At 34.3% G+C, this 24,798-nt stretch overlaps 1 protein-coding gene across 7 annotated transcripts in view; it reads left to right on the top strand.

Annotated features, from left to right (window-relative positions):
• Nucleotides 1-20,169, top strand: part of LOC118534503 (sodium channel protein type 3 subunit alpha) — a 116,557-nt gene extending 96,388 nt beyond the window's left edge. For all 7 annotated transcript variants that reach the window (XM_036090435.2, XM_036090434.2, XM_036090439.2 and 4 more), the window contains 9 exons: nt 1,373-1,527; nt 2,282-2,455; nt 8,562-8,684; nt 11,212-11,484; nt 12,354-12,407; nt 13,223-13,360; nt 14,428-14,532; nt 16,124-16,394; nt 16,911-20,169. In XM_036090435.2, coding sequence (XP_035946328.1) covers nt 1,373-1,527; nt 2,282-2,455; nt 8,562-8,684; nt 11,212-11,484; nt 12,354-12,407; nt 13,223-13,360; nt 14,428-14,532; nt 16,124-16,394; nt 16,911-18,106 — 2,489 coding nt within the window. In that variant the 3' untranslated portion in view covers nt 18,107-20,169. The remainder of the gene's footprint in view (nt 1-1,372; nt 1,528-2,281; nt 2,456-8,561; nt 8,685-11,211; nt 11,485-12,353; nt 12,408-13,222; nt 13,361-14,427; nt 14,533-16,123; nt 16,395-16,910) is intronic.
• Nucleotides 20,170-24,798: the final 4,629 nt, after the last annotated feature.

Raw genomic sequence — 24,798 nt, 5'->3', positions numbered from 1 at the left:
TTGATACAGACTGCAATCCCTTCAGACCTCATTGGCAGTGTTGTGATTTGATTTATAGATGCTGCAGTAATTACACCCCATCCCTCACAGTTTCAAATGTGGTTAATTTGTGCTGTGATCAGAGCTGTTTGGGGATGCGGATGTACTGTAGAGCCTTGACAGGCAAAACAGTAGTTGTTCTCACAGCGATCAGTACAGTCTCTTGCACACAAATCAATAAAGATTTGCTGATTCAATGTGATTGGATTTAATCCAATGAGTAGTAGCTCAGAGTTAGAGCAAAGAATGGATGGAAATGAGAAATAATATGAAAACTAGGAGGCGGAGGACAAAGGAACAGCAATACTGACTAACAAGATGAGTCACAGGTGTAACTAAGAAAAGCACTGAGGCTGAAAATAAATTAGACTGGGAAAACTGACAGTGGCTGATACCTAGGAAGACAGGGGGCTTTTCTGTGCATGAAAAGAAGGAAGTGAAAAATTCAGGATCAGATCAAAAAATTAATAAACAATTTGAACATGCAGCTTTTCCCCAAACCTGAGAGGTGTTCTTAGACCCTATTTACACCAATGGCCTTGAGGCAAAAAGAGATTCTAACTAGTGTTAAAAATGAATATTTAAGGGCGCCGGGGTGGCTCAGTTGGTTAAGTGACTGCCTTCAGCTCGGGTCATGATCTCAGGGTCCTGGGATCGAGCCCCACATCAGGCTCCCTGCTCGGCAGGAGGCCTGCTTCTCCCTCTCCCACTCTCCCTGCTTATGTTCCCTCTCTTGCTGTCTCTCTCTCTGTCAAATAAATAAATAAAATCTTAAAAAAAAAAAAGGTTTATCACCAAAAAAACAATAGTTAAAAAAAAAAAAAAGAAAGAAACTATTCATACTCATGCAACTCTTGATAAAGTTATTCCTTGAATTTTAGGTGCCTGGCTAAATATATACCTCTGAGAATGATTTACTGTATAGGAAGGATGCTGAAGATAACTAAGGAATGAAGTAGCCAGTTACCTGTAAATGATGATCTGAGATTGGCATGGGAGAAAGCAACAAAGTTTATTTTTTCCTATCTAAGATTAGAATATATTTTCTAGGAAAGGTGGAGGTGGGTGGGAAAGCAAAGAAGGTGGGTAGGGTGATGGGCAAAATAGATAAAGGGGATTAATAAGTACAAATTTCCAGTTTTAAGATAAATAAGTCATGGAGATGAAAAGTATAGCAAAGAGAATACAGTCAGTAATACTGTAATAACTTTGTATGTGACAGATGGTGACTACACTTATTGTGGTGATCACTTAGTATGTATGCGATTGCTGAATCCATATGTTGTACAAAATATTTTTTTTCTAATTCCTTATATTTAATGTTATATTTTAGGATGTATTAAAAAGTTTCCATTCTGTCAAGTAAGTATAGAAGAGGGCAAAGGAAAGGTCTGGTGGAATCTCCGGAAAACCTGCTACAGCATTGTTGAACACAACTGGTTTGAGACTTTCATCGTCTTCATGATTCTTCTCAGCAGTGGTGCTTTGGTAAGTGAAATGCAAAGTGGTAAGAGTCAGGTTCTAGTGAAATAACTTATTTTCTGAAAATATCACAAAGAGACAATGCGTTTAAGATGCAAAAGAGGAGGTATATCTATGCCTGGCAGAGCATGGCACCCAGGGTTTAACTATGCAAAATTCAGTACATAATAAATCAGACCTATGAACAGCCAGATGGAATTTCTCATCTGGTGTTTATCTAATAGATGTTTTCCTCACTGAGACAACCATTTACAGAGACATCCTGTAACGACGTTAACTTCCATGTCAAATACCATCCAGTTCGCCCTAATAATTATATTAACATTTATGGACTAAAAGTGTATTTTGTTTTCTTTATGGATAATCAATTTACTCTTTCAAAATAAGCCAGATCAGTCAGGGAATCATTGAAAGTAATATTGGAATAGGCCAAGTCTATCCCCCATTAACAGAACTTCTAGTTATTTCCTGAGTTCATATTATTTCTCTAAAAGCATGTCTTTATAGCAGTTAATTGAGATAGAGATTTTGGGGTGAGAGGCAGGAAAGAAAGAACATACTAAATCAGTAAAGATACTGACATTTCCTTGCCAATATTTTCTGTTAGTTTTAGTCTTCAGCTTTTGTCTGGTGTTTGTCAGATATTAGCCAATATTTATCAAATTACTGCTTTGTATCCAATATTATACTAAGCAATTTTATCAAGTATTTGGGGAAGGCCAGCCATTCAAATAAAATAAAAGCATTTTTTGATTCGCAGGCTTTTGAAGATATATACATTGAACAGCGAAAGACTATCAAAACCATGCTAGAATATGCTGACAAGGTCTTCACTTACATATTCATTCTGGAAATGCTCCTCAAATGGGTAGCTTATGGATTTCAAACATATTTCACCAATGCCTGGTGCTGGCTAGATTTCTTGATTGTCGATGTAAGTATCCTGAGTGATTTTTATGAAATTATTTTTTAAAGAGGCAAGTTTGACATTTCATATATTCCTGATTAAAACCTTGATTTTGAGAACCTAGCTTCACCAATGCTGACACAACTACGCAGTTTAAAAAAAAAACTACAATAAACGTAAAAATTAGGAAAGTTTCATGGGAAATGGTAGAAGAGGTCCTAAAAATGTGGACAGTGGTACGGAAAACACAGAGTGTTCTATGCCACAAGCAGACAGTTCTTTTTCTGAAAGTTAAGGACCTCAAGGTAGGGAATAGCTAAAAATCTGTTGACAGATCTAAGCACTTAGCCTATTAACAGTTACATTTTAAAAAAACAACTCCAGGAGATAAAATCAAGACAGATTTGGGGCTCCTGGGTGGCTCAGTTGGTTAAGCATCTGCCTTCGGCTCAGGTCATGATCCCGAGGTCCTGGGATCGAGTTCCGCATCGGGCTCCCTGCTCAGTGGGAAGCCTGCTTCTCCCTCTCCCCACTTGTGCTCTCTCTTGCTCTGTTGATATCTCTCAAATAAATAAATAAGTAAATAAAATCTTCTAAAAAAAAAGACAGATTTGGGGCCAGGAATTGCAAGATTGCATTTTAATCCCTTACTAGAGTACCTGTTACTAAATAATGTTAAAATAACCCATTTACTGTATTCATTCGGTCACATACCCAGAGAGACAATATTAAATACATTTCCATTCTTAAATCAGTAGTTAGATATCCCAGTAGCTATTCAGAAATTTACCATGCAAAGAGTTAGGTGTAGGAGCCCTGCTCTGAATCTGATTACCCTGGGGTGAGCAGTCATAAAAACATTACCAATTATAGGATCTGTCTGACTTGCAGCTTATTTTCTTATTCCAAGCAATGAAGAAGCACTGGGGCAAAATGACAGTCATCTGGTTCTTTGTAGTCTGTGATATTCCATTGCACAAGGTTTTACAGCCTCCCAACAAAACAAGGTACTTTAAGCACTATCTCTAGCCGTTCCCTAGCAATCATAAAGCACTTTATTTTTAGCTCTAACACTTGCCAATAAGAATCAATAATTGCTGTATGTGTACATTCATTCTTTTTATCATTTTGACAAGTATGGGCCTATCTAAATTCTACTCCCCTTTCTCACACACATACACACTTAAGAGTGCTATAACCAAAATGTGTTTAACCCTTTGAGTTGATAAGAAATCTGCTACCAAGTCACTTTAATAGAGCAGAAATGATTTCCAATTTCCATGGTTGGCTTTTAATGGATAATAGAGGTCAATTTTAATGTTATCCTGAAAATCTATCCATAAAGGGAAGTTTAATATTCTTACAATCTGAAGCTGGAATGAGCTTCAAAGAGTATCTAAGGCTTTATTCTAGACATTAGGGAAACTGAAGCCTCAGTTTAAATAATTTTCCTAAGATAACACAACTACTTAGTAACAAAGCTGAGATTAGTATCCAAATTTCCTAATTCTCAGTTCAGTTCTTCTTTACTCCAAGGGTTTCCTATCTAACTGCTATAAATGTAATACTCTATTTTCAGACTGGCTTTGGGATTCAGCATTTATAATCTCCAGCTTCTCCCTGAAATAATGGAACACTGAATACATTTAAGAATCCTTTTTGGTTCAGAAAGATTTTGTCATGCATGAAGATCATTTACAAATGTGATAGAACTCCATAAAATTCTGAAATTTACTGAAATATTTACATTTACTAAAAATTTTACATTTACTGAAATACTACATTGTACTTCAAGTATTTCCATATATTTGGCCCATATAGAAAATATGAGTAAGATGCAAAAATCTCTCAAGAGCAGGGGTTTTGTAGCCTATTTGTATCCTTAGATACACCTAATATAGATACTTAAGTATCTATTGAATAATATCTAAATGAATAGATTTAATTTCAAAGAAATTACTTCCCTTTTAGTGAGTCTCAATTAGTACACTGAAACTGGGTAATTAAAGCCTTCTACTTTGGGACAAGTTATGTTATCTTAAATGAGTCTATTCTTCTTTACAAAGCCAGGGCGGAAATTTGTGGATTAATATAACCTCAGTAAATGTAGAGATAAAACTGTTTTTGAAAGTACAAGTAAAACATACTTAAAAGAGCTTCACCAGTCCATCAGGTATATTGATGTAAAAAAACTAAAAAGCTACCAAAAGCTTACCAAGGGAAAAAAAAAAAATCTGAGGTGTAAGTAAAGTACTTCAAACCAGAAGGAATAAGCTTTCAAACCTTAAAAAATTTATTTGTGTAAAAAATGTAATCTCTTCAATTCCTTACCTAAAAGTAAAAGTAGACTGCAATGGGATATCTATCCAACCTCCTAACATTCATTCATTTATTTGATAAATGTGTTGAGCACCTAAAAAGGGCCATATGCCATTTTAAACAAAAGAGGTATGAACATGAACAGACCAAGCCCTGTTAGGGCTTACACCTTGTGGGAGGAAGGAACAAACAGTAAAGAGGTAAATAAGTAATATTTAAAAATAAGCTATTTTGTCACAGGTGATATGAATGTTTTTCCTATTTGGGTTTTTGCTTCTTGGCTTTGTTTTTTGTCATGAAGAAATGTTTCACATTGATTTAGTCAAATTTATCAGTCACATTTTTTTCCCCTTCTTGGTTTGTTCATGCTTCTGAAGGCCCTTTCTTATCAAGATTATTAAAACATTTTTCCAGGTTTTTCCCCAGTTTTACAGTTTGAGTTTTGTTTGTGTTTCTTCATCCATTTTTATTTTATATTTTAATTTTTTATCAGTCTGAAATTTATTTTGGTATAAAGTGTGAGGTTAGAATCCAATATTATTTTCCTCAAAATGGTTTCTCATTCATTTTTTTCACCTCTCATTTGAAATGCTACCTTTATCTACATGCTAAATCTCAGCATGTCTTAGGCCTAATTTGGACTTTGTCTACTAACTTCTTTGTCTATTAATATGACAGCTTTAATTATTGTAGATTTATAATTGGTTTTAATATCTAGTGGGGTCAGTCCTCTCTGTTCTTCTTCTTAAAATAGTATTTTAAGTTATACTTTTTCATGTTAATATTTTAAAATTTATGTAGTTCCAAAAGACTCCTACACAACTTTTTAAAAAATATATGAAAAAAATTATTGGTTAGCACCTAAAATAATTATAGTATTGCTTATAATAGTATTTCACTTTATTCCCTTTTTTTTGACGTCAACAATAATATATCTGCAAATATTGAATTCTTCTACTTTTCAAATCCATATAGCTCTTATTTCTTTTTCCAGAAAATGTTAAAAAAATAACATTGGTAGTGGGCATAGTCTTTTAGCCCACTTTAATGAGAATGCTTCTAGATTTTGCCATCAAAATTTATGCAAGTGTTTGGATTGAAATGTATCATTGGAATGCATGGAAGTGATTACATGGTTTTCATTTCAACTTGCTCATACTGAACCTTAAAAAAAATTATCTTTAGCCATTTTAAAGAGAAATACATTCATATTATATGGTTCATTAACCAATCACAGAACTCCTAGGGTCTTCTTCAGAACCATCAAATCCCGCCTGCATTATTTCTCTTTCTCAGTCTCACTGCCATAGGAATGCAGAAAGGTGTGGATGACAACTAAACCATCCCCCTGAAACTTCTAACAGAGAGTTTTATATATTTGCTATACTGTGAGGCACCTAGATTCATATAAATTTATACTAAAAATTCAGTCTTTGTCAAAGAGCTTCTGTTACACTTGCACACATTAGCAAGAATGCCTTTTATGTTTAGCACATAAGAGATGAGGATAAAAATACTATATATTGAAAGGTTGGGGACATGTTTGCTGAGGTGGAAAACACACTGGACTAGAAAACAGAAGACATAAATTCTAGTTATGGTCTTGCCCCTTGCTACCTTTTCCTAGACTAGTCATTTAACCACTCTCAGACAGAGATAATAAGTAAAAAAGCACACTACCAATATGTGTTGGTATCTTCAAATTTTAAGTACATTGCAAATCTTTAAAATTATTTATTTCAAAATTGCCTTTAAGGTATATTAAGTTTTTTGCATTAGTTAACTCAATAAATGAGTTTTTGTCCTACACAAAACAGAATGAGGTCTATTAAAAGAAGCTCAGTTCACTAAGGCCCCACTTCTCTAGGCACTCACAGAGTCACCCCACTGTGGGGTGGTTATATGCAAGTGGGTCTCCCAGCCTTTGAATCCCGAATTTCCTATCCATCTGATTTTGGCCATTGCCTTTCTTTTCTTTTCAAACCATAAACTTCCTTACTTCAGGTTGTGAGGAATTTGCAGCCACTTCCCTTTAAATGCCCAGTTCTCAAATAAAGGACTTGGAGAGCATGAGGGAAGTCTTCCGAAAGGAGATCCAGAAGCCTAAAGAAGCTGTTAATGTTTCTGAGGCAAAGGAGCCCAAAACATAGAAGCCTGCATGTTCTCGAATAACCTTTCCCATCTTTCCAGTCTTCTGCAGCAGCGAACAGTAGACAGAAATGACCAGCTCAATAAATTATCCTGCCACTAGTCATTTATTTTTCTGTTAAATTATCTGAGATGGGGGCGCCTGGGTGGCTCAGTAGTTAAGCGTCTGCCTTCGGCTCAGGTCATGATCCCAGGGTCCTGGGATAGAGCCCTGCATCGGGCTCCCTGCTCCGCGGGAAGCCTGCTTCTCCCTCTCCCACTCCCCCTGCTTGTGTTCCCTCTCGCTGTGTCTCTCTCTGCCAAATAAATAAATAAAATCTTTTTAAAAAAATTTCTCTGAGATGTATGCTAAATTAAACAACAAGGAAAAAGTGGCTCCATTTGCTTTTAAAGCTTCAGTTCTAGTTTTTATGTCACCCTTTAAACCATGTGTTCTTGGGCAGATCAGTCTCCATCTTACCATCACAAGGATTCATTTAGATCCATTTTCAACAGCCCTTCTTGCAAAAAATTAAGCCCCAGTGCCTTTAAACCATCCAGTGGATATAATGAATTAACTCCTCCTTATGCATCAAGGAAAGTACTACCTTTGTACAATCCTTGCAAGAACTGAAAAGATAGTCACTTAAACCATTTCCTGTGTTTTGTGGTTCAGATGAGGAACAAATTTTTGATAATGTATGCAAACGGTTAAGATATGGTTTTGAAGTCAGATCACTTGGGTTCAAGATGCACCCAATTTCACCTCTTATTACCATGCATCCCTTTTCTTGGGGGTGGGGTGAGGGGGGCTCAACTCCCTCACCAGTGAAAAGGCAATAGTAATGGTATCTACTTCTTAAGATTTATATGCATAAGGCACTTAGAACAGAACCCTGCATATAGTAAATGTTCAATAAATGTTATATTGAAAGAAAATCTAAGCAAATAAAGTCTCTTCCTCTCAAAAAAGGGCGTGTCTTCTTTAACCTTTCATATATTTAAGTAAAATTTAGTATATGTGTAAATATCAGAAGATGTATTATCACTATGAATTATAAGTCCAGAAGTTTGGATAAACATTTCTTCATTATTATGAAACTACAACATGGTCTGATAACATTTTTTTTTCAGGTAAAATTATTCCATTATTTATTGATCCAACACATATTAACTAAAGCATATTTAACCAGACAGTATTAGGCACAGTAAGAGAAGAATGTTTCATCCCAGCCCATAAAAAGTTTATGTGACCTGGAAGGGGAAAGAAGATATCTAATCAATTGATTCTATTAAATGGGAAATGCCTCCAGTACACATAACCAAGATACTACATAAGTTCAGGAGAGAAACCTGATTTCCAATCAATGATATTAAGCACAGATCCATGGAGGATCTGGCTATTGAACCAAATCCTGACTCATCAGTGATATATGCACAGGTTGAAAGGGGTTCCATGGGGTGAAATATCTTATAAAATGGGCAAAGATTGTTTTCATTGGTAAGAAGAGCAATAACATGAAATGAGGCTGGCAATATAAGATGAACTCACTACGTGGAAGATGAAGGCTGCGCCAAGATATGTCTGAATTTCATTTAGTTGGTACTAAAGAACAGACACCACATCCTATGCCTTTAGCAGACTGTTTATTTCTAGGTGAACTATTAATATCTTTTCTTTTTGCAGGTTTCTTTGGTTAGCTTGGTAGCCAATGCTCTCGGCTACTCAGAACTTGGTGCCATTAAATCCCTACGGACATTAAGAGCTTTAAGACCTCTAAGAGCTTTATCCCGGTTTGAAGGCATGAGGGTAAGAAGAACAAAAGCTCTCTGATGATTCATACCAGAATTAAATGTAGGTAATGATTTAGATACAGAGGAGTACCATACTCCTCTGATATTTACTTCATAGAATTACAGAATTTCAGAGCAGGAATCTTAGATATCATTAAGGCCAGCGGCCTGAAACTGAGATTTATTTCAACGGGTCCTCAGAAATTGTTTGTGGCAGAACTAGGACTGGAATCCAAGTCTTCTGATGATAGTTAAAGATGTTTCCACAACATCCAAAAAAAATATGTACTGCCATTTATTTCTTTTCATTGCTTATACATATTTAAATGATTTTTTACTACTGACATTCATCCTAGTAGGGGTTTTTCTTCCTCCCATTAGGAGGTTTGATTCCTCAAAAATCACTGGTAATGAATGAAAGGTAAATGGTTTTTGTGTGCTTTACTTCTTCAATTAATATCAGTAACAAAAATACTTGTTGTACAAGAAAACAACTCTAAATCGTAGCCTCTGATAAAATCTATACAACCTAAGCAACCAAAATAAGGGGTTAGAATAATTAACTAGGCATTTCAGGAAACCCCTGGGGTTTGTTTTAAAGATCGCCCTTTTAAGTGAGCATTCTGAATGAGTTTCACTTTTTCCATAGCATGTGTATTTTCATCTTTATTTTCCAGCTCTCTTCTTTAGTGTATACTTTATGCATCTACACATAAAGTACACACTTATTTAGATACACAACCACTTGTCACATCCCTCAAAATACTATTTAGCAAAGGCCAGGTTTGTTTAATACAGCATGCAAATGCACATGGATATTGAATTTCTCCCTGGCCATAAGGCTTTTATGTTAGGTTTGTTTAGAGCAACAAAAACACTTCAGCCTTGACTTAGAGATTCACTCATCAGGGAGAATGAAACCACTCTCCAGACTCTCCAGAAGCACCGTAAGCAAAGAAATACTTGTTTTTACATTCTAATTTCATTTCAGTGCCACTTGATAAAAAAAAGTCACAAGATAAAACTCATAAAAATTATTATACAATTTCAAGTTCTATTTGACCAATCTTTGCCATTACTGACACTACGTAAGCCCTCATTTGCTTGCATGGTTTCACATTAACAATTCCTTTTTGAGGGAGGATAGCAATGAACAAAATAAGAAACTTATAAATAAATTTGTTCTCATCTGAAAAAATATTCTGTTTGGCACTTTTACTTTTTTTTATTTTTTTATTTTTTAAAGATTTTATTTATTTATTTGACAGAGAGAGAGACAGCGAGAGCAGGAACACAAACAGGGGGAGTGGGAGAGGGAGAAGCAGACTTCCTGCCGAGCAGGGAGCCCGATGTGGGACTCGATCCCAGGACCCTGGGATCATGACCTGAGCCGAAGGCAGACGCTTGACGACTGAGCCACCCAGGCGCCCCTGTTTGGCATTTTTAATTCAATCCTATGACAGAATTAATGTTCCAGCTATGAAATACAGTAAAATGTATCATGCAGTCATTTGATAAGAAAATTTGTGGAGGTCATTTTACACAAATTTTAGTAACAAAGAAATATGGCAAGTGTAATATATATAACTTAATTTCTAAAAGAAATAAAATTCAAGTAGCATATGAAATTTTTACGTTTTTGGATTTCAGGATTTGATGTCAATTTAAAATTTTTTGGTGTTGATTTCTAACATAACATTTACATTATTTTAAAATAAAACAATAGTTTCATTTAACATAAATGCTTAACAAAAGAGTCCAATATGAATCAGATTAAATTAGATAAGAAAAGATACTGTCAACTTCCCTAGGGATTTCAAAATACATCTTAAGCTTTTGAATTTAATGAGAGGATAGGTAACTTAATTTCTCCTTCTTGAAACAGGTCAGCTTAGGTTGATGAAGTAACATGTACCCCAAAGTGAACATTTGAGAGATTTAGAATAATAATGAGGACATATTTGGTATTTTTATGTCCAGAGATAAATTCCATCTCATTTAATATACTTTTTTAAATTAGGATTTACCAAAAGAGAAAAAAAGAACCTTGCAAATTCTTAACCCTATTCTTTATGGTTATAAAAAGTTGACTTGATCTGAGAAGGCAGATTTAAGGCATTATTAATACTTTTTTTGCAAAGGGTTTGTTTAACCATGTTTTCAAATCATCATTCATTAACACTCTTGAAAATTAAAATGTATTGCTGAATGACAATTATTTCTTCTGTTGGTATTTAATGCATTTTTTTTCTTTTCTCCCCAGCATACAAACATTTTCTGACTCCATCTTACTATATCAGGTTTTTATTTCTTTTCACACTTTGTCATATTTTGCTTTCCCTAAATCCTTTAGCTCTCTAGTTGTGTCACTGTTTGTTTTCCCTCATCAAATATGTCCTAGAAAACATTGCGAGAAACAACTTATCCACCTAGATTTTTATTTAACTCTTTTCACGCCCATTTTAGTATTAAAAAAATAAATGAAAAGAATGGTTTTCATTTTAGCGATTTGTAAGCAGCCTTATCCTCATTTTCTCTTCCAGGTTGTTGTGAATGCTCTTGTTGGAGCAATTCCCTCTATCATGAATGTACTCTTGGTGTGTCTCATCTTCTGGCTGATCTTTAGCATCATGGGTGTGAATTTGTTTGCTGGCAAGTTCTACCACTGTGTTAACACGACAACGGGTAACATGTTTGAAGTTAGTGAAGTCAACAATCTGAGCGACTGTCAGGCTCTTGGCAAGCAAGCTAGATGGAAAAACGTCAAAGTAAACTTTGATAATGTTGGCGCTGGCTATCTTGCATTGCTTCAAGTGGTAAGTTGCCACTGTATGAGTTCTGGAAACATTTTCAAAATGTTTTACAAAAAACCATTTCTCTGATGTTCTTTGTTTGAATAATTAATATCTGACAGTACAAAAGTAGTTGATGATAACACTTATACTATTAACTTAACTTGACTTTAAGATGTTTTGCAGTTATTTTAATATGTATTTCCCCAGTTGTTCAGCTTTTAGTATGTTTTAATATGGCATTATATTCCTGCTTCCTGGTTTTTTTCTTATTATATTACTGAGTGCTACTACACTGTTTTTTGTTTTTCTTAGCAATCATTGCCAAAGGAGCAATTTTATATGTTAAAATAACAATGTACATATTTTAGTGATGAATTAAATGTATACATTATTAGCCAGAAAATTTACTATACTAACATTTAAGGGATATGGATCTACTATTTGCAGAAATACGAATCTTATGGAGTAGATTTCAAAATGTATGATGTTTAATAATTTTGACTTAATTGACCACATATTAACTAATCAGTAATTCACTAATGAAAACAATTGAGTTGTGTTTAAACACACTATAGGTTTGAATCACAGAGCTTATATTTTGGTATAGAAAGGATTTGAGACTGAGACGGGTATTTTATGAATCAAGCCTCTAGTTAAATTTCTGTGTAGAAAAAAATTAATATCTTCCAAGAGAAACAAATAAAATGAATTCCAGACTCTAAATACAATCATATTCTACTTCAATTCAATTCCTTTCAATCTCTTGATAGAGAATTGTATTATATCATACAAAAACTTACTTGTAGTAACACTATCAGATTTTCATATGGTAAAATGGCATATTCTTGGATTAGGTTTTCATGCAGAATTCATATATGTATTGTTCACAGGCCACATTTAAAGGCTGGATGGATATTATGTATGCAGCTGTTGATTCACGAGATGTAAGTATCACTCAAATACATTTATAGTTACAAGATTTTCCATAGTGAACATTTGTAATAATTTAAGTGAATGACCAAGAATTTTATACTAGATGCAATCAGGACATTTATAATTGCATACAGAAATGATCCTCTTAAGTTAATGCACTTCAATAAAGATGATATTTTGATTAATATATGTCTGATATACATATCTAATATGGATCAGATGCATGGATCAGAAGACATCAAACTGGTCCATAAATGAGACTCAAGATCGAGAACATTGCTCATGAGAAAGTAACTTGCCTCTCCCTATTCCTGGACAGTATGATAAATCAGAGTTTGTGAAGTTAACTTCCAAAAATATAATGAAAAAAGCAAGCAAGTTTCAGGGAAACTCAATTTTGAAAATAGGAATTAAAAAAAGTTCCTCAGAACATATATGCATTCCTCTTAGAAGTTGATGTTCTATTATTAAAGCCTTATCTTCAAGAACCAACATCTCCAGACCACCCAAATTTAAAATGCTGCAAAAAAAAAATTATAAAACTAATAATAGGTTCAAAACATTTCTTGTTATACCCCTGTTATTTACTCTAAAGAAAATGTACAGGTAAACCACAATGGAAAAACAGATTCAAGAACAAGCATAAAAATTATAAACTTTCATTATCCTAGATCATACTAGTTTGAAAAAAGAACTTTTTTGCAGAACAGTATCTCAGGGAAAGGCAAAAATAACTCTAGATTAACAACACACACCAAATTGTTAACTTAGTTTAAGTATTTATTATGTTTTTAAATATTATTTTAATATTTTCAATATTATTTAGGTAAAACTTCAGCCTGTATATGAAGAAAATCTATATATGTATTTATACTTCGTCATCTTTATCATCTTTGGGTCATTCTTCACTCTGAATCTATTCATTGGTGTAATCATAGATAACTTCAACCAACAGAAAAAGAAGATAAGTATTCCTCAGCTCTCAGCTTTCCCCATTCTGAGGTTCTGTCTGTTGTACTGCCAAATAATCAGGATACCCAAAGTCAAGACAGACTTAGATCATTTTTATATTCTTTTCAGTTCACTATGTGGTCAGTTCAGCTGGAGAGTTTCCAGCCTCTAGTTGGTGGCTCCTCTCTAGGTTCATCCTCTGCAGAGCTGCTATAGTGTCTTTGTGACAAAAAATGTGACCACTGCTTCAAAGCATCCAGTGGGTCTCCTCTAATGCTTACCCTTGCTTACAGAGAATTTCAGGAATTATTTCCACCCAGTTTTCTAGCTTCATTTTCTTTCACAACACATCTCTATATCTACTTCCCTACTCCTCAGTCAATATCTGCCATCACCCTATCACACGTTACACACATAGCTACATGGATTTTTTGCCCTTTCTGTACAAGCCACGCTCTTGTACCTCCATGACTTTACATAGGGTATTTTCTTTTCCTGGAATGCTTTGCCTAGCATACCTCTAATCATCTGTTAAGGCCTAGCTTAAGGGTATCGTCCTATATAAAGCCTGTTTCTGAGTCTTCAGGGTTTATTTTGATCTCTGCAATACTTTTTTATATATCCTTATACATTTTCCACCTGTTTTCATTTTCCTACTCCACGTGACAACAAGATAGTGGTGTCTCATATATCTAGTTACATTTTCTAGCACATGGAAAGTACTTAAAATTATTGAATAAAGAAGGAAAACAGTGAAATGGGCTAAGAAAACATTTTTTCTTTCACAGAAATATATTTGAGACTCCTGAGCCTCCTTCTAAACATAATATAATCAAATTAGGATCCTGTCCTAATCAGAGATTTATGTGGTTATAGGTTTTACATAATAGTAAAGTTCTCAGAATTTCACATAAAGTCCTCAGAATTTCACATAAAGGAGAAAAGCAGTCTGCTTTTATATATATATGGGATAATTTCCATTTAAAAATTGAGAAAAGACTAAAGACTCAGAAATATTTTTGTATACGTGCTGTTGTAACACATGTTCAGATTATAACCAGTTTTATACTGTATCTTTACTTTGGAGGTCAAGACATCTTTATGACAGAGGAACAGAAAAAATACTATAATGCAATGAAGAAACTTGGATCCAAGAAACCTCAGAAGCCCATACCTCGGCCAGCAGTAAGAATTACTCATCTTCTTTAATATTCTAAACCTTATTTCCATATGATGAAATTGGCAGTGCTCTGGATGAGAACATACTGAGTGATATCACCACATATGCCCTAATTGTAAAGTTCATATTGTTTAACACCATTCACAACTGCCACACTCAATAAGAATTACTAAATTCTTAAAAAGGAGGTAATGCTCTTTACAGTTTGTCAATTGAAAACGTCCAACTTGAGGTTCCCAATAACTGCTTCCAAAGCAGCATTCGTATTCCTTCTGCCACCTACTGCTTCCAAGAATGTACCCAACCTTGTTACATGGCACCCTCTTGCCATTTAAATAGATGGAGTCTGGAAAACTCTCACCCCACCCCATCACTTCCCTCTATACTATTTGTTCTCTCCATTTGTATGACTAGAAAATACTCTTAACCTTCTTGGGAAGGAAAAGGGCATCATCAAAATAGTTTGTTTCACCAAATACAGAAAAAAGAAAAAGGCTTAATCAGAATGCTTACTATGTAGAGCTTCATAATATATGAAAAGACATAATAATGATGGATTATGTTCATAGAGCTATACTCTAACTTATCTTAGATGGGTAAGGAATAAGGAAACTGAGGCCCCCCAAAAATCGTACCCAAAGTCATAAAGCCTGTAATTGCCAGAACTGGGAGTTAACAAGCCCTCATGAATCCTATCAATGACTTCAGTTTACCATATTTTTAAGAGTTTTGGAGTTGAGGTTGGAAGCGACCAAGGGGGGAGGTAGGGCAGGATACACAAAAGACCATAAATCTGCTTTACTGAAGGTCATTTAAATATATTTAAAAGAAAGAAACGTGGTCAATTCATGAAATTGATTTTCAGTAAGCTATGAAATTTTATTTTATACTTTTATTCTAAATTATTAAAAATTTATTTTCCTAATAGAACTATATTTCATGACCATAAATGTATGTGACTCCTGAGATGATTGCTAATAAGACAAAGAAAAAATGTCATGCATTTTTGTTGAAGCATAGATAAAGAACAGATGAAGAAAGATAGATAAATAACAAATACACAGACACACATAGTTAGAAGAGGTAGAATAGATAATGACGGACATATTTTGAAAGAGGGAGAGATGGAAATAATATATAATATATATATAATATATAATATACATAAACCAAAATTCCTAAAGTATTGATAAATGAATTAGGGTATTCATCCATCTAAAAGTCTGTCTGTATCAACCTACTTTGTAAATCTTCATTATGTTTTCATAATTTTTTTGTAAAAATTACAATTTTTTTTAAATCAAGCAAAGCCCATGCATATTAACAGCCAATTGCCACCAATTTATGTCTTACTGAGTTTTGTCTTCCCATGGAACTTAAATATATCAAATACGTTTTGTTCTTATCATATGACTTTTTTCATTTCCTTCTCGTATTTTAATGTGAAGAGACATGGAGCACAAAGAATTGTTTGGACTAATGTGAGAAGGCTGTATATCTCATGGCCATATATGGAAGGACTTCACCTGTGGTTTTACTAGATCATTATTTATGAAATATGCATATTAACCTTCTCTCTCCTCTCTCTCTTTCTAGAACAAATTCCAAGGAATGGTCTTTGATTTTGTAACCAGACAAGTCTTTGATATCAGCATCATGATCCTCATCTGCCTCAACATGGTCACCATGATGGTGGAAACTGATGACCAGAGCAAATATATGACTCTAGTTTTGTCCCGGATCAACCTTGTGTTCATTATCCTGTTCACTGGAGAATTTGTGCTAAAGCTCATTTCTCTCAGATACTACTACTTCACCATCGGCTGGAACATATTTGATTTTGTGGTTGTGATTCTCTCCATTGTAGGTAAGAATAGTTTAATTACAGAGAGGTACCATTGTAGGTAAAGCTCCCAAAGCCTGAGAGCTGTGCAACACGGAAATGAGATCTGAGAATGTTAATGTATAATTCTAAAGTTTACCACTACTGCTCATTTTCCTCTAACTGAAGAATGTAGGTATTCAAAAATAGAAAACAATATATTTAGAGATTTCAGAAATAATCTTTGTTTGTAATCAGCACATCTCATGTGTGGGGTAACTTTCCATAGTAAATGAGCATATATAATCTTAAATTGCCATGACACTCTGAGATTATTTAATTTGTTGGACTTTCCAAAAATCTATATTGGTTTATAACGTTATAGAATCATTTAATAAAATTCTGTAATCTTTAATTACTAATATTAAGGAGTGGACCCAAATATTTAGTAAAAGTTTATACTCGTAACAATCTTGCTGTTATCATAAACCTTGCAAAGATAAAGCATTCATATAAACATAAAACATTCACTCTTTAGCTGATTTCTATATTTTTCTATAGGCATGTTTCTGGCTGAGCTGATAGAAAAATACTTTGTGTCCCCTACCCTGTTCCGAGTGATCCGGCTCGCCAGGATTGGTCGAATCTTGCGTCTGATCAAAGGGGCCAAGGGGATCCGCACGCTGCTCTTTGCTCTGATGATGTCCCTTCCTGCCTTGTTTAACATCGGCCTCCTGCTCTTCCTGGTCATGTTCATCTATGCCATCTTTGGAATGTCCAACTTTGCCTATGTTAAAAAGGAAGCTGGAATTGATGACATGTTCAACTTTGAGACCTTCGGCAACAGCATGATCTGCTTGTTCCAAATTACCACCTCTGCTGGCTGGGATGGATTGCTAGCACCTATTCTCAACAGTGCACCACCTGACTGTGATCCTGACACAATTCACCCTGGAAGTTCAGTTAAGGGAGACTGCGGGAACCCATCTGTCGGGATTTTCTTTTTTGTCAGTTACATCATCATATCATTTCTGGTTGTGGTGAACATGTACATCGCTGTCATCCTGGAGAACTTCAGTGTTGCTACTGAAGAAAGTGCAGAGCCCCTGAGTGAGGATGACTTTGAGATGTTCTATGAGGTTTGGGAAAAGTTTGATCCCGATGCTACCCAGTTTATAGAGTTCTCCAAGCTCTCTGATTTTGCAGCTGCCCTGGATCCTCCTCTTCTCATAGCCAAACCAAACAAAGTCCAGCTCATCGCCATGGACCTGCCCATGGTGAGTGGGGACCGGATCCACTGCCTCGACATTTTATTTGCCTTTACAAAGCGTGTTTTGGGTGAGAGTGGAGAGATGGATGCCCTTCGAATACAGATGGAAGACCGGTTCATGGCATCGAACCCCTCCAAAGTCTCCTATGAACCCATCACAACCACTTTAAAACGCAAACAAGAGGAGGTGTCTGCTGCTATCATTCAGCGTAATTTCAGATGTTATCTTTTAAGACAAAGGTTAAAAAAGGTATCAAGTGAATATAACAAAGAGGCAATTAAAGGAAGGATTGACTTACCTATCAAAGAAGACATGATTATTGACAAATTAAATGGAAACTCCACCCCAGAAAAAACAGATGGAAGTTCCTCTACCACATCTCCTCCTTCCTATGATAGTGTAACAAAGCCAGACAAAGAAAAGTTTGAGAAAGACAAACCAGAAAAAGAAAGCAAAGGGAAAGAGGTCAGGGAAAATCAAAAGTAAAAAAGAAACAAAGAATTATCTTTGTGATCAATTGTTTACAGCCTACGATGGTAAAGTCTATGTGTCAACTGGACTCCCAGAGGAGGTCTATGCCAAACTGACTGTTTTAATAAATACTCATGGTCAGTGCCTATAACAAGACAGTGACCTCTCCATCACTACAACTCTGTGAGTCAGGGTATCAACAAGATTGACAAGAGGTTGCTGTCTTCATTACCAGCTGACACTGCTGAAGAGAAACTCATTGGCTATCTAGACTGTAGGGATAATTGTGCAAAGTGATCGTTGTAACTACACCAAACACCTTTAGTACAGTACTTGCATCCACTCTATTTTTAACTTCCATATCTGCCATATTTTTACAGAATTTGTTCTAGTGGATTTCCTTGCTCCCTAATTCATAGTTTATTCATAATACTATGTCACTATTTTTGTAAATGCAATTTAAGTTGAGAAAAAAGCATATAAGAGCCCTGTGTTCCTACTCCATAAGTCTCTCGAATAATTAGCAAAAGTGTTTTGAGAGATAAAATTCGTGCTCAAACCAGAAAAAAATATTCTAATGTCAATAATTTCAGGTACTTCCGTTTTCTAGATGGCTTTAATTTTGAAAGTGTTTTAGTCTGTTACATTTGTTTATATCTGAACAGTTATGTGCCTGTAAAGTCTCCTCTAATTTTTAAAGGATTATTTTTATGCAAATATTGTTTCCGCAAGTGCAAATTTTATTCTAAGTTCCAGAGCTCTATATTTAATTTGGTTAAATGCTTTCCAAAAACAAAATGAAAAAAATCTAGAAAAAGTATATCTAAAGTGTCACTTTAGAATAGTTGTCCCACTTTCTGCTGCAGTATTGCTTTGCCATCTTCTACTCTCAGCAAAGCTGATATTTTATGTCAATTCAACACACCCTGTTATGTAAATAGTTATTTTATCCTGCGGTGCATGTTTGGGCAGGAATATATATATATATATATATAATATACATATATTATATATATATATATATATATATATTCTGCTAAACAACATCTATTAAATCAAATATGTACCACAGTGTATGTGTCTTTTGCAAGCTTCCAACAGGGATGTATCCTGTACCATTCATTAAACATAAATAGTTTGAAGACTATCACTAATGCATGTTAATATTGCCTATGCTGCTCTATTTTACTCAACACATTCTTCACAAGCCTTGGTTAGAAGTCACATGTTGGTAGAGTGAATTCAAACAGCTCTATCCAGTATGTCAAGCAGAATAGCTTGCAGTTACTTAAAAGTACCTTTACTTTTGCATTTTTAATTCAACTTGAGTGTCACATGGTGTCTCTCTATATTTCAAAGAAACACACTGAGTACTGCCTATTGTCAAAACCTATACTTCATATTTTGCTAAAAATATGTCCAAAACTTGTTTAAATATAAATAATGTAAAAATATGATCAATTTTATTTGTTGCATTTTGTACATAAGAAAATTATTTTCAGGTTGATGACATGGCAATTTATTTTACTTTATGCTTTTGCTTTTTATTTTTAATCACAACTCCAAACTTTTGAATCCGTAAGACTTTTCAATGAATAATTTCCTAAAATAAAAGTTCAATGGGTTTTGTGGATTTCTTTGTTATAATATATTTTCTACCATTCCAATAGGAGATACATTGGTCAATATTCAAACTTAGATCATTTTTTACCAACTATGGTTGCCTCAATATTACCCATTATTCATGGAAATTTTTTTTTACTCAAACTTTTGTAGTATTTGCTTATGCAGACTAGTCTTATTTTTTTAATTCTTGCTACACTAGAGCTATTAGAGGAATAACATGGGCTCTGTCCTTTTTAGCCATGAACAAAGTGGCAAAGTTGTGCAATTACCTAACATGATATAAATTTTTGTTTTTTGCACAAACCAAAAGTTTAATGTTAACCTTTTACGAAACTATTTACTTGTAGTGTACTAATGAACTGCATGCAGGGAATTGCTATTACTAAAAAGAATGGTGAGCTACGTCATTATTGAGCCAAAAGAATAAATATTTCATTTTTTATTATATTTAACTTCTTGGCCTCTGTTTTTTTTATTGATGGACGTTTAAAATATACATAATTAATGACACCTGTACTTGATATGACATTTGTATACATAAAAGTTCACATGGATTTTATAACAACCTAATATATGATCCACCAAGGAGTACTACAGAATAAAAGCTATGAAAAGCAGTTTTTGTGAACTTTTTTGTGTGCAAAGGATCAAATCCACATGTTCCAACTTGCAGTTTCAATAATAGTAGCCATTGACAATGGTTGTCAATACCAATTACTTCCCTTGGCTGTAAGCATTTTAATCTCAACTCCTCTCAGTGTTATTGATACCATCGCCAAATTTCTTGGTAGGTAGCAAAGGTTACATACTTTGTCATTTAAATGTGTTTTATGAACTCCTATTTACATATAAAGTATTAATGATGCAGTGATTGAGAATTTATGTTAACTTTTTTTTTCAGGGCCCTTGGATTTATGTCATCTCAAAACAAAATGTTTATTCTCAGTGGAAAACCCCTGTTGTTAAGGCGAAGTAGATCTAAATATGCATTTCATGATTTCCTCAATGTAAATGATATAAACTGACTTCAGAGGAATTCATTGGTTTCTTTCTGCTAAAGTCAATTTTCAGATCTCACCAACACCACAGAGAAGCCAAGTATAACTTTGCAAAACCCTTAGCCTTTTTAGGCATCCCATCATATAACCTTAGCCAAGTATTCTATTAATTGATATGCATTATAGCTAAATGATTATCTTCTAAAATAATCACAAGAGCCTTCAGCTGAAAAAAAAATACTTTAAAAAATATACCTATCTAGCTAACAGATAATCTGAAAATACTGTTCAAATATAGAGCTGTTAATATAGTTTAATAGATTTTTTAAAAAACTAATTCCACAAGAAAAATCCTTCTATTATTGAACTTCATGACAAAATTGTTTAAAATAACATACTAGAAAAAAATTTAAAAATAAAATAACATACTAGAAATAATCAACTTAGACATAGAAATAATAATACTATGAAATTAAGGAAACTTAAACTCACCAATAAGTGATACTGAATGGCTGCCCTTTAGTGAGGGAAGAACATTTGTATGGAGGAAGAAAATGGGCATTCCAGTTTTTAAATATTATAGCCAAAAGATAATGGCTATATAAACTTATATGTTTACTAATTTCCAAATAACTAGAATACAATAAAATAACATGAAAATCACTCTTGTGCATTTCAAACCATTCAGTAGTAATCATAAAGAAAGTTCTTGCTGACCACTTTTGCAGAAATGGAAAATACCAAAAAGACTGAAACAAGAGTTCCAACACTTGTCTTTCAATATCAGTTCTGGCATCAAATTAGCAATGTTAATTCAGACAAATCAAATTCTGGCCCCTCAGGTTCCTCCTCTGTTGAATGAGGCTATTGTCTCTAATAGGTCTTTAATTCTAAAATCCTATGTTCAAAGTCAACTTGTCTATTCAAAGTGATTAATCTTCCCTATACGGGTAATACTTAAGGAAAAAAATATGAATTGTCAATAAACCTTTAAAATATTATTCAGATAAGCTTAAATAGACAGAAACACATTTGGCTTTGACCTTAGCCCCATTAAGAAGAAAGTTTTCTTGTCCTCAAAGATTTTATGCCACAAAGTGAAGGATGCGTTAAATAAATGAAAGAACGGCTATCATTTCTTCTTTATGGTGTTATAGATTTTTAAAAGACAACACCTGATATATAACAAAAATGAGGGGCACCTGGGTGGCTCAGTCAGTTAAGCGTCTGCCTTTGACTTGGGTCATGATCTCAGGGTCCTGGGATCGAGTCCTGCATGGAGCTCCCTGCTCAGTGGGGAGTCTACTTCTCCCTCTCCCTCTGCCACTCCCCCTGCTTGTGTTCTCTCACTCTCTCTCTCATATAAAAATATAAATAAAATCTTTATATATATGTGTATATATAACAAAAGTGATTAAAACAAAGCTACTAAAAATTTACAACTTTACTTGTAAAATTGTCTAGAACCACAAGTGTACTTGCTTCTTGTCATTAACATCTGCCACAAAACTTCAAGACGGGCTTAAGTCTTATATTCCCTAGAGTACTGTTTTTATTACAAAAGAGTAAAAGACACACATCATTTTCTTATACTAACATCTAAAACATTTTATTTTTTTCAAAAACTTTTGTTGTTACTGAGTCCTATGGATCCTTTTGTCAGCAGAGTTTCTCCCCTCCTCTTCTCTGCAGAATCTCTCTGTTCTCCATAATTTAGCCAGATGACATACTGAAGTACATATCTGAAATCTAAACCTGACAGCACCTCATTGCTCAGAAAATCAACTTCCCCTTCCATTATGGAGTAAAAACAAACAAACAAATCCCTGTGTAATCTACCCCTTACCTATTCTACTGTAACATCCATCATTGGCCACCACTCAACAACTCATGCCTCCTACCCCTCAGAATCACACACTCTCTAGTTACATAATGTTTTGACATCTCTCCTGTCTTGGACATCTGTCTACTGTCTTTGCCTGAAATGTCCTACCTTCTCTTTTTTCCCCTGGCAAATCATTGCTTATCTTTCAAGAACTGTCTCAAGTATCATCATCATTTAGGAAGCTTCCTCAGAGTTCCCCAAGTAGAAATAAATCATTTCTCCTCAGATTTCCTAATGTGATCATACTGTGCTGTATTACCTCCTTTACATTTATCTCTTCTTAATAGATTGTAGCATATCCAATGTATGGGACACATGTCATTAATTTCGTCACCTTTCTTTCCTTTAGGACTAGCAGAATATGTGACTATCAATGTTCAGATATATTGCTAGTATAATTGATTCTTGCAGAAACACACAAATATATTTAAGTGCCAAACAAGAAATACTAATAAACTTTTTCAGGCCTTATGGAGGACAATTCTCAAATTTAGTAACATGTAAATTCAGACAATCCACCTTTATAATCAGCTAAATATATACAAATATCTTGGAAATACCATACACCTAGTAACTATGTTTACAAGTAATGTTTTTTACCTAACAAAAACTACTGAAACAAAAACTCTTATCAGTGAAATAATTAACTCTATCAGTGAAATAATCTTATTGAGTTATCTTCAATAGATACATGTTGCATAGATAAAAACAGACTCAGGTTTTATCTCACTATCTTGATGTAGATAATCTTAACTTTAATAATTCATGAGTACACTGGTAATACACTAATAACTTCAGGAATTTGCTGGATATATGTATATTTCACCATATATTGGGACAACTATCCTAACCTCCCCCCATCATAAAATATCTAAAAATGGAGGGTAAAATATTGTTAAAAGACCATTTTTAATGTACAGTTGGGCTTACAAGAAAGCAAGGGAAATTCCCTGGGGCTAATGGAGAAAGGCAAGCAAACACTGAAGTCAAATGACACTTGGTGGGCTTCTATTGATCCCAGTGACCTACAGCTTGGTTTAAATTGCCTACGTACAAGAAACAGAACACAAAGATTTGGCTCCAGTATGGGTTAGAGATCCTGAATAAATTCAAGGCACATAAAAGCTACACGCTTTTTTTCCCCAAAAGTTACACACTTAATAAAAGCATTTTCAAAAATCAATATTGCAAAAGCAGACAGGAAGGCAACTTGGCAAGCAAATTTTTCTGTCTTGCCTTAGCTCTGAGTTTATGCAGAAGAGCCTCTCTTCAGACTCGTAGCTATTGGTCCAGAATCCACCTGGGTTTATGGCCCAAATTTATATTATCTGCCTAGTACAGAATACTACAAGCCAAAAATTCAAGTTGCTAGTGGTGCCAGGCTTCTGTGAGAAACTAACTGAAATCCTTTCTGAAAGACCACACCTCAGCCCAGACCTCAAAGATTTCCCACAAATAAAAGTTCAAGAAACATGAAATCACAGTAAGAGAAATAACCAAACAATGAGAAAACAAAGCTGCCAGATGAGAGACGGAGAACTTATCAACAAATTCTTCAGATATAGGATATAAGTATATTTAATAGCATTTTAAAAAGAGGAATTAGGGGCGCCTGGGTGGCTCAATCAGTTAAGTGTCTGCCTTTGGCTCAGGTCATGATCCCAGGGTCATGGGATGGAGCCCCACATCAGGCTCCCTGCTCAGCGGGGAGCCTGCTTCTTCCTCTTCCTCTGCCTGCTGCTCTGCCTACTTGTGCCCTTTATCTATCAAATAAATAAAATCTTTAAAAATAATAATAATTAAAAATAAAAAGAGGGATTAAAGTATGAATAATGGTGAGAAATAAAATTTATAAGACATACTTGAATATTATGCCATTTCTAGAAATAAAGAAAGTAAAACCATCTGTAAGACTTAAATATCGGGTTACATGGAACTGAAGAGAGAAATCATGAATTAGAATCTGAAAAATTTACAAGCAAAACAGCAGAGGCAAAAAGGTAAAATGTATGAAACCCTTAAGAGAATTTCGGTAAAGGTGAGAAGGTACAAAATACCTGGAATTCCAAAAGAAGAATTAACATATTAGGTAGAAGTGAGTATTTGATTACAAAATGATTAAGAATTCCTTATTATTGATAATGGACACAAATCCTAACATTCAGGAATCACAAAAATCCTAACTAAAATAAAAGAAA

Source organism: Halichoerus grypus, chromosome 4, assembly GCF_964656455.1.
Source record: "Halichoerus grypus chromosome 4, mHalGry1.hap1.1, whole genome shotgun sequence".
Taxonomy (NCBI): Eukaryota; Metazoa; Chordata; class Mammalia; order Carnivora; family Phocidae; genus Halichoerus; species Halichoerus grypus.
Note: the sequence above shows the minus strand (reverse complement) of the source record. Positions and strands in the feature narration are given on the sequence as shown.